At 46.5% G+C, this 11,349-nt stretch overlaps 1 protein-coding gene across 2 annotated transcripts in view; it reads left to right on the forward strand.

Annotated features, from left to right (window-relative positions):
* The first annotated feature begins 512 nt into the window (after positions 1–512).
* Positions 513–11,349, forward strand: part of MAPK8IP1 (mitogen-activated protein kinase 8 interacting protein 1) — a 65,096-nt gene continuing 54,259 nt past the window's right edge. For both annotated transcript variants that reach the window (XM_018554539.1, XM_018554540.1), the window contains exon 1: positions 513–644. In XM_018554539.1, the coding sequence (XP_018410041.1) occupies positions 559–644 (86 nt within the window). In that variant the 5' untranslated portion in view covers positions 513–558. The remainder of the gene's footprint in view (positions 645–11,349) is intronic.

The following is an 11,349-nucleotide window of genomic DNA, read 5'->3' on the forward strand; positions in this document are numbered from 1 at the left end:
TGCAGTTAATACCTTACTACACAATACATAGAAAAAAGGGGGGGGGGGACTAAAAGAGCAGCTCCATCGCCATCCACTGATCACCGTTACAATGCTTTACTGGCTCCAATGCAAAAGAATAATAACTGATCCTCCCGCTCTAGGTCTGTGCGGAGGTACGGACCTTTGCTTATGGAGCGACAGTCTGCAGGAGCCTGATGACGGTTGCAATGCATTTTTCTTTCATTATTGTGTGTGCATTTATTCATTTTTTGTAAAAAGCTGGACTATGCCTTTAAATATTGGTGCAGCCTATAAAATGTTATCCGTGTAAATGACAATTATAAGATTCCATCCCTAACGGAGGCAAATAAAAAAAAATGAAAGGGCTGTGTGTGTATGTAAACACATATACAGAATATATGTATGTATTATTTTTTTTTAATTACTTCCACCCACCTGTCATCTTCTTCCTCGCTGCTAAACTTGGTCCTCCTCCTCTCCTACCTGTCAGCATCCCCATCCTCCTCCTCGCTGTTCTCTCCTCCCTCTGCCTGGCCACAGCATCTCACAGACAGAATGGCGGAGAGAGACAAGACAAGCACAACCCCAGCTGGTTCCTCTCCTTTCCTGGGTCTACACCTAGTGTCACCCCCACATTTCAGGTAACCCCTTTCTCTGCTAAACCCTACAAGGGCTCCCCCTGCCCTCTTCTCCCCAGGGGGAGGGAGGAGGCTTATTCCCTGAGCACCGCTCCTGCCTCCCTGTCTACGCTGACTGCTCTCGCTGAGGCTGTGCATGGAATACGTCTCTCTATCCATCCCTGCAATAAATAAACATGCATGTATTGCAATCAAGCAGTCAGATCCCAGAACCTATACTCTCTGATTATGATATTGGCGGGCTATCTATCTATCTCTGTATATCTATCTATCTCTTTATATCTATCTCTGTATATCTATCTATCTCTGTATATCTATCTATCTCTGTATATCTATCTATCTCTTTATATCTATCTCTGTATATATATCTATCTCTTTATATCTATCTCTGTATATCTATCTATCTATTTCTGTATATCTATCTATCTCTTTATATCTATCTCTGTATATCTATCTATCTATCTCTGTATATCTATCTCTGTATATCTATCTCTATCTCTGTATATCTATCTATCTCTGTATATCTATCTATCTATCTCTGTATATCTATCTATCTCTGTATATCTATCTCTATCTCTGTATATCTATCTATATGATACATCTCTGTTGAAATGTCACATCCTTGTATTGTGATGGTTGTTTATTGCCAAGGAAATATTCCCCAAAATCGACCTATACCATCTCTCTGTAGAACCCATGGTTAGTAATTGCAGCCTGGCAACCATTTAGTATTCGGATTATTGGTTGTTTATCTGTTTAATCTATCAATCGTATCTCTATGCAATGCTGTTTAGCTGACCTATAATATATTTGTGTGTAGATATACAGTATGTATGTTTTTATATTGCAATTTATATATTATATTTGTTTATAGCTAGCTCTGTATCTATCTATTCATCTCTCTCTCTCTCTCTCTCTCTCTCTCTCTCTCTCGTATGGTATATCTGGGTGCGGTGTAGGTATTTGTATATAATGATGTGTTCTGATTTATGTGATTTGAAGCTTCTGCACGGCATGCAATGGGTTACCGCGTATTCCTCATCCCTCCCGCTTTTCTACGCCTGGAGTAGATAAACAGGTGCGGGAGGGGGTACCCTGGAGGTACCAGAACACAATCGTCAGTGAGTAGATGGAGGAGAGAAGCTCAGTAAGGTGATGGGGTGGCTCAGTAGTCAGTAAGATGATGGAGGAGGGAAGCTCAGTAAGAGTGATGGGGTGGCTCAGTCGTCAGTTAGTTGATGGAGGAGGGAAGCTCAGTAAGGTGATGGTGCGGCTCAGTCGTCAGTAAGATGATGGAGGAGGGAAGGTCAGTAAGGTGATGGAGAAGGAAAGCTTAGTAAGGTGATGGGGTGGCTCAGTAGTCAGTAAGATGATGGAGCAGGGAAGCTCTGTAAGGTGATGGGGTGGTTCAGTCGTCAGTAAGATGATGGAGGAGGGAAGGTCAGTAAGGTGATGGAGAAGGAAAGCTTAGTAAGGTGATGGGGTGGCTCAGTAGTCAGTAAGATGATGGAGCAGGGAAGCTCTGTAAGGTGATGGGGTGGTTCAGTCGTCAGTAAGATGATGGAGGAGGGAAGCTCAGTAAGGTGATGGGGTAGTTCAGTAGTCAGTAAGTGGATGGAGAAGGGAAGCTCTGTAAGGTGATGGGGTGGCTCAGTCGTCGGTAAGATGATGGAGGAGTGAAGCTCTGTAAGGTGATCGGGGTAGTCAAGTAGTCAGTCAGCACAGAGCTGAGTTCTAGTTTGTGTTGCACCGTGTGGGAAGCCCCCCCTTCCTGTAACCTCTGTACCCACATAATCAGTATGATGATGATTATTATTATTATTGCCTGTGACCTTGTTAATTAGTTGACGCTCGGCGCGCATCGATCGGCTTTTCTCCATGTGGTGGTGCCAGGGAGCTGTGCCTGCTAATTGTAATTCTTCACGCCCAGCTGTTGTAGTGCCGCCATGCCAAAATCAGCATGCTGGGTGTTGTATTCCCTCTCGTGTGTCACATGTGTGGTGTGTTGACACCGGACCTCAGGTGTCCAAATGTTTAAATTGAGAACCGTGGCACAGCAACAGCCAATGGGAATAAAGCATCCCCGGGAAAAATGAAGGCTGTAAAAAAAAACATCAGGAGGCAATACAGAAATTTTTTATTTCAGATGATGGTGAAAAAGAGGCCCGTTGATGGCAGGGGGCTGTGTGCAGTAATGGTGTGTATGGAAGGAAACCTGTACCCAGAGATGTCTGTAGACTGTCATAGATGACCGATCCCTCTCAAAATGCTGCCTGGCTGTCAAGCTGCAGACACAAATGCCAGCGCACCCAGTGCCAGTTTCGTTGACTTCCATACAGAGTACAGACCAATGTGACATTTCGGGGACACAATGGACCCCATTCTCAAGGTAACATACAGAAAGGGGGCAAGTGTGACCCCGAAATGTCACGTTGGTCTGTATGGAACTCCAGTAAACGTCTGAACTGGTGCTGAGTGTGCTGGCGTTTTCTGCCACCCTTTGCCGAGCACCCCAAATTTAATCTTCAGGATGGATTATTGGCACCTTTGGCTGTCAAGCCAGTGCGGTGGATTCAATACTCTCGGAGTCACTAGCCTGGAACGGGCATGCCAATCTGAAGTGATGACTACACTGTGACTTCATCGCCGGTATGCTGTCAGTCCTTTAGAAGGTATTGAAGGCAGAGACAGCCAGGCAACCGGTATTTTTCACAATGAAGTCAGCATCTGAGGATGGTAATCATGTAACAGTTTGTCTTCTGATCTGTGATTCAGCTGATATACAGTGTATATGTATATATATATATATATATATATACACGCGCCTATACACCATGACTTAACCATAAGTATACCGGAGCTGCAGTCCTGTAGGGCATGCTGTCTCTTACAGTTCCCCTCAGATTTCAACATCAACAAACATAAGCTGTGGCGCAGGGCATCAAGGGTTCCAGGGGTGGCACACATGTTTATGACTGTCAGTACTACACTCCCTGTATAACGAAAGGTTGCAGTCTGCCATGCTGCCTGTCAGTGTCATCTCTCTGGCTCCTCCTCGTTGCTGTCTTTGGTTAGTTGGTGTATTTTTGTACTGTGCCACGTACTTACAGTTCACCTGTTCTCAAATGGTAGCAGAACTCGGCTACAGCAGTGTGGGAAACCCTGGAGAGGTGGAGATCTACCTGCACAACACGGAAGAGATCAAAGATCACCGGCGAGCAGTGGAGATAACCTAGCAAGGTCACATTACAATGTAAGAAAGGTCAGTAGTAGATAACGCAGAGTTCGGAGGTCAGTAGTAGGTAACGCAGAGTACCGAGGTCAGTAGTAGGTAGCGCAGAGTACGGAGGTCAGTAGTAGGTAACGCAGAGTACGGAGCTCAGAAGTAGGTAACGCAGAGCACAGAGGTCAGTAGTAGGTAACGCAGAGTACCGAGGTCAGTAGTAGGTAACGCAGAGTACGGAGGTCAGAAGTAGGTAACGCAGAGTACCGAGGTCAGTAGTAGGTAACGCAGAGTACGGAGCTCAGAAGTAGGTAACGCAGAGCACAGAGGTCAGTAGTAGATAACGCAGAGCACAGAGGTCAGTAGTAGATAACGCAGAGTACGGAGGTCAGTAAAAGATAACGCAGAGTACAGAGGTCAGTAGTAAATAACGCGAGTATGGAGGTCAATAGTAGATAACGCAGGGTGCAGGGGTCTGTATTATGTAATACACAGTGCAGGGTCAGGAGTAGATAATGCAAAGTGAAGAAGTCAGTAGTATGTAAAGCAGAGTGTAGAGGTCAGTAGCAAGTAACACAAAGTTCATAGGTCAGCAGTATGTGACACAAAGTTCATAGGTCAGCAGTATGTGACACAGAATACATAGGTCAGTAGTAATTAATGCAGAATGGGGGTTTCAGTTGTATGTAATGCACAGTATACGGGTCAGGAGTAAGTAACATAGCATGCAGAGTCAGTAGTATGTAACATAGAGTACAGGGGGTCAGGCTTAAGTAACACAGTGTGCACAGGTAGTAAGTAACACAAAGGTCAGTAGTATGTAACACAGAGTAAGGCGGGGTTAGGAATAAGTAACACACAATTCCCCCCCACTACAAGCAAAAACATACCCCCCTTTCAGTACAAACATCTACCATCATCTTGGTCCTGCAAATAGCACACTTCCTGTTCTAGGAAGAGCCCCTTTATTGCACTGTATCTATGGAAGAGCATTGTTGTCACCCTAGGACAGGAAGTGTTGAACTACATAACCCCACATCTACTCATGTCCACAACATAAGGGGGGGCTGTTCTATAGTGTGTCATGCTATGCTGCATGTTCATCAATAAATAGATGTATCTGATCTGCAATTGGAGTGCCGGTGTCCATATTCTTACTCTGGCTGTTCTATAGATCAAAAAGGAGAACTGGTGAGAGCTGATAACATTGTTTGAGCTTTTAGATCACAGGAAATCACCAGCACACTGCATGTCTGGCAGGATCAACAGCAATGTTCTGTACTTGCAGAAAATATTCTTAGCCTGAAAAGAGGAAACATTAAGACCCCACTCACACTGAGCAACATGGTGAATTGTGCGTTTTTCTGCGCGATTCCGTGCTGAGCGGCTTTGAGCTACAATGCGATATCGAGCAACAGTGCACATTTTATCTCGCTACGTAGCGCGACTTATGGAAGGGACTTCATCGCTGCTACATTGGGCTGTAACCAATCAACAGCGATCTTGATGTGACATCATTCTTTCCTTCCGTTTTGCAGTGCAAAAGTGACCCTTCTGTCGCATGATATCGCGTGACAAGGTCGTGCAATATTGCAGGTAATGCGCGACAAAATTGAGTCTATTGGGGCCGAATCGCGCGAAAAAAGGGTCGTGTACAAGCGACAAGCCACAGACGACATTGAGCTGTGAGATGTGAACAGCTCCATTGAAATGCATTGGACGAGCTACATAGAGCGATATCGCGCGGAAATCGTGCGACAAACCGCTCAGTGTGAACGGGGGTCTTAGGCCCGGTTCACACCTGGGCGTTTTGTAGCGCGTTCCTACGCTCTGCAAAACGCTCAAACACCGAAATCCCATTATTTTCTATGGGTATGGTTCACACCTGGGCGTATTACAGGCCGTATGAACGCGCTACAAAACGCCCTAAGCCCAAAGAAGTACAGGAGCTTCTTTGGGGCGTATTTGCCACGCGTATCCATTGGGATACAGCCAGGTAGCCCTTGGAAAACGTGCGTTTGTTGCACGTTTGTTTTACCGCGAATCGCGGTTAAAACGCGCGACAAACGCGCATATTCGATACGCCTAGGTGTGAACCCAGCCTTAAGGTCTATACACATACTCCATGAACCACTTGGCTACATATAGATAGCATTGTTGGGTGTGTAGGGTCCCCGCGGATCTCAGCCGGCAAGGAACTGTAGCCTGGTTATCACAGCTAGGAGTTATTGGCGCCTTTCCTTAGGCCCCGTTCACATTGAGCGATTTATCGCGCGGTAATTCCCGCGATATCGCGGCTATTTACCGCGCGATATCGCTCTTCAATGCTTTGCAATAGGGCAAAGGGTCCTGCTGTCGCGGGTCGTGTGTCGCTAAAGCAGGACCCTTTTTGGAGCTGATTTTGCCGCAATTCAATGCTGTTTGATGCAAGCATTTGCGCGATATCGCGCAAAATGCAAATCGCGTGACAAACGCGCGATTTGCGAAAAAACGGGTATCCACTAATGCTAAGAAGCAAGCCGGGGGCTGTGAGTCGTCGTCGGAGCGGCCAGCCCTGATGGCTTCTTCCTGGATGAATGCTCTTCACTGGGAGTTACTGCGGCCTGACTGAGCCCAGCAAATACAGCAATTAAGAGAGCCTGTGATAATGACCAGCAGCCCCGTCCCCAGCTAACGATCCCGCCACAGACCTCCTGGGGGGTCATTAGATGATCAGGGCGACATCAATGGAGGAGATCGGGCGGTGCGCTCCTATTGTAACGCGGCTCAGCACGCCTCCGTGTCTGCACAGAATGGAAACCTAGACTGAGAGAAGGAAAGAGGCTGCCATAGCTCTCCCCCTTCTGAACATGCCAGCTTTCTGGCTGCCTCTTTTCCAATCACTGACCTAGAATAGGGATACTGGAAAGAGGCTGCCATAGCTCTCCCTCTTCTGAACATGCCGGATTTCTGGCTGCCTCTTTCCCAATCAATGACCTAGAATACGGATACTGGAAAGAGGCTGCCATAGCTCTCCCTCTTCTGAACATGCCGGATTTCTGGCTGCCTCTTTCCCAATCACTGACCTAGAATAGGGATACTGGAAAGAGGCTGCCATAGCTCTCCCTCTTCTGAACATGCCAGCTTTCTGGCTGCCTCTTTCCCAATCACTGACCTAGAATAAGGATACTGGAAAGAAGTGAAATAAAAGCACAAGGTTTGTTCTATTGGTGTGGCTGGCCCTGGGGCGTAACTAGAAGTTTTGTATGGGGCCCTGTGATTTCTTGTTACGCCCCTTGCAGAGCCCACCTGAGATCCCACACAGCCCACCTGAGAGTGACCCTGCGGAGCCCACCATAGACTATAATGGGCTCTGCAGGGTCTCAGGTGGGCTGGTCACACCCCTGCACACCTCTTACCTGTCAGCCCCGATCCGCTGTGAGCCTTCTCCACCACCGGGCCCCGCCCCCTCTTCGGTCGCCGGTGGGCCCTGCCTCCTCCCCTGCCGGCAATGGGGCCCTGTGATTTCTAGTTACGTCCCTGGTTGCAATGTTCTAGTGCCTTGGTTCTCAACTGGTGGGTCGTGACCCAAAAGTGGGTTGCGACCTCATGTTCAGTGGGTCGCCGCGATTCTTCCTCAGCCACCCACTTTTGCAGCACTGCCAGTTCTTGAGCCATTCAAAATATTCTGCCCAGTGCTGAGTGTCAGCTTGAGGTGGAATGGGCTGGGGCTATAGCCGTGAGGGAGCTCCATCCATATGTATAGCTTCCTCACTTGTCCCATAGAGGTGACTGGACCAGGGTGATACATTCTGGCTCCCGGCACCTCTATAGGGCACACAAAGGGAGCTGTACAAGCAATGCACATACAGATGGAGCTCTGTTACAGCACAGCAACCCACAATGGACCCCAGGCTGAGGATCCACTCTAGTTCTCATAAGGTATGGAGACTGGGTGGATCTTTTCAATGGCACCCCAAATGCACCTCCCACCCACAGTTCGATCGCCTACACAGGAACGCACAGTGCTACAATGCTCTGCGTTCCATTGCAGCGCGACTTGGGTCGCAACTTAATGACCAAGGACAAATGTGGGTCCTGAGGTTACACAGGTTGAGAACCACTGGTCTAGTCTGATCATTGGGGAGAGGAGACTGCCGCTATCAGCAATGGTAATGTGAAATGTGCATACAGTGCAGCGTATCTAAAACGTGCAGCTGTGAATGGGCCCTTAAAGGCCCCTATAGACGGCTGCAATTTCTGCCGATAACTGCTGAATTGTCCCAAAATGCAAGCCATGGGAGGCACTGGAAGCACCACCTGGACTGAATGAAGTTATTACCAGTTACAATATTGAAGATGAAGGATCAGCATGACAGCCAGACAACTGGCATTCTCAGATGGAGACGTTGGCGATGGCAGCCTTCATATGATGCGATGAAAGGTTCTCTGAACAGATTCCACAGAAACTGCGACGCATCTTCTGCAAGACGTGCGTCTCCCAAATGCTCCCAATGTGTCATCCAGATCCTGAAGATAAAAGAAGAAACATTGGAACACAATCCGCACTGACTGCAGACTGAACATGTTAATTCCTTAAAGAGACCCTGTCACCGGCTTTATAAATTGCAGGTAAAAGCTAAGAAAAATCAGCTGTTTTAAAACTTTGAGCTTGCTAGAAAAATCGGATTGCTTCAGAAGAGTCCATTCCCTAAGCAGAGCCCTTCCTTCCTTCCTTCCTCACATCCCTCTTTTTCGGTATCGAGTACAGGTACCGATATTTTGATACTTGCCAATTTCGAGTACCGATAACGGTGCTTCCACTGGCACGGAGCCGGCTTCCCGGGCAATCAGGAGGCCGGGCAGTGAGTAATGACATGCCGCCCGGCTTCCTGATTGCCCAGAAAGCTGGCTCCATGTTGTTTAGCAGGCTCAATTGTGATTGGCCGGGACACCGGCTTCCCAGCCAATCAGCATCGAGCCAGCTTCCCACTCAGTCGAGTAATGACTCGCCTCCTGGCTTCCTGATTGGCCGGGAAGCCGGCTCGATGCTTATCCTCCGGCTTTCTGGTTGCACAGGAAGCATGCTCCATGTTCCCCTACGGCACTGCCGGTCAGAGGATAACTTCCTCTGACCAGAAGTTCTGGCATCAGAGCATTTGGGCGAGTACGATGGGAAGTCAGCAGATCTTCACCTCATTCACCAATCTAAGAGTAAATTCACTTGCAAAGTGCACAGCCTATTGGCCTTTAGCAAATCAAAGATATACAAATGGGGAAGGGAAGGTTTTCCAAATATGAGATTAGTAACAAAGAACGTGTTCGAGTCACACCGTGGGTCCCCCGTTATAATTAATAGCAAAAACACAAATGTTCTCCAGGGGGGAAATAGAAGTTTTAGACCAAAAAAATGGAAGTTATATACATAAAAAGTGAATATTTACAAAATTTACTGATTGATTAACTCTTTGGGATTCGATACAACCTTGTTATGGTGATGGTAGTTTGGTTGTTCAAGGCTATTATCCTTGGATTATAGATACATGGATTGTTATATAAATTGCTAGAATAGAGATCTGGAATGTATCATCTAACTTTATAGGTACGATTAGGACAGATATTTGGCTTCCTTGCGTTCCCACTGCCTTCCCGGATGTTTCTGTTCCCTGGTTGGATAGGGAGACCCCCCTGCAGATGGATATCCACTCACCGGCAAAAGAGTCATTAAGATGGTATTTATTGTATTTTGATTATGTATGGTTAGTTGATATCAATGAGTTTTGTATATTGATTATAGTGTAGACATTTGTGAGTTCATTCCTATACCAATACAAACACTATAGGTAAACCTCTTCAAATTTTCCTGGTGAAGCTTCGGCGAAACGCGTTGAATACTGGAGCAAGCACAGAATCATGGCTGAATTTGAGATGAGATAGACTCATTACATGCAAAGCAAGATAGTTCAAGCCGTGATTTGTCATAATTGTGATGATTATGGCTTACAGCTCATGAAAACCCCAAGAACCCCAAATCCACAACCTCAAAAAATTAGAATATTACGTGCAATCAATAAAACAAGGATTGTACATAGAACAATATCGGACCTCTGAAAAGTACAAGCATGCATATGTACTCAGTACTTGGTTTGGGCACCTTTTGCAGCAATTACTGCAATTACTTTTGCACGATATTCTAATTATTCGAGTTTCACCTGTATATATATTTATATATATATGTGTATATATGTATTGACATTATGAATTGATTGTATTAAAAATTATTTTTACTATATTTATGAATCAACTGACCTTATTTCTGGATCAATTCCCTGGTATTTCCCAGAGGTCACCTGAAAGCCCCTCTCTTTCTCTTTTGTTGGCATACATTTATATAGCTCTGACACTGACAGGTCTACTTTAATCTGCGTCTCTGTCTTATAACAGACCGACCTCCTCTGCTCACTCTGCAGATCTTCTGGCAGTAAATTTGCCTTATGACACTTGCCTGGCATTTGGTTGATTTGGGATTAGATAGAGATGTCCACCTAATCCCCCGATTAGCCCATTTAAGCAGAGATTATCCGTTTCATATTGAGGGGGTGTAGCGCCGAATGAGGCAGCTTTTTTTTTTTGCAGTGAAGCGCATTAAATAAAAAAATTAGCCACTAATTATTACTAAGACCATTTCCCAGCGTTTCTCCGACGTGTCCATCTACCTGAAGGATCTAGGGCATATAAATCTCATTATCAACCAAACTACGTTCCCTTCAGGTCTATGTGCGGACAAACGGTGCGTGCAAAAACAAACAGGATAAATGGACTTGTTCTCATCAAGAGGCGGGCTCTTAATTTTCTGTATGGCGGTCAAGGTGGGAGCGGACGTAGTGCTTGTGCATGGGCCCCAAACGACAAGGTGGTTCCCATGAGGAAGGTGGGCAACAGGAGGACATGTGATCAACCAAAGACAGCAGGATTATATATACATATACAGAGGCTTTCGCAGGCCAGGTGTGAATAGAGTCCCCTTTATCAGGTAAAAAAAGCCTCATGAAGGGGACCCTACGCGGCCCTGAAATGTTGCACTTTGCAAGTGACAATATGCGTCAATAAATTCAGAAGTTCCTTTGGACACTTTACTACGGTGTGCTGGTGACATTATGTTCACGTTCTGATTCAAGCGGCACCATCCACGGTCATTTGTTGGGATATCCAGTAAGGAGTGCGGCAGGACATCCATATAGCCCCCCAGGCCGGGTGTCACCCGCCAGGATGCATTACGCATGCGTGTGATGTCATCATGCACACAAGTAATGACGTCTTGTGCACTTAACTGCCAGCGGCCATTTCGGTGATGGATGCCAGCAGGGAGAGGTGGGACATTCATCTGGCTTCATACAGACGTTCATACAGCTGTCGGGCACTCGGTCCATGACCGAATGCCTGGCTTTTCACATGGGGTGACACCAAAATGACTGTGAGTCATTTTGGTGTCCCCCCCTCCCATAG

This window comes from Nanorana parkeri, unplaced genomic scaffold (genome assembly GCF_000935625.1).
Source record: "Nanorana parkeri isolate BGI_ZX_2015 unplaced genomic scaffold, ASM93562v1 scaffold163, whole genome shotgun sequence".
Taxonomy (NCBI): domain Eukaryota; kingdom Metazoa; phylum Chordata; class Amphibia; order Anura; family Dicroglossidae; genus Nanorana; species Nanorana parkeri.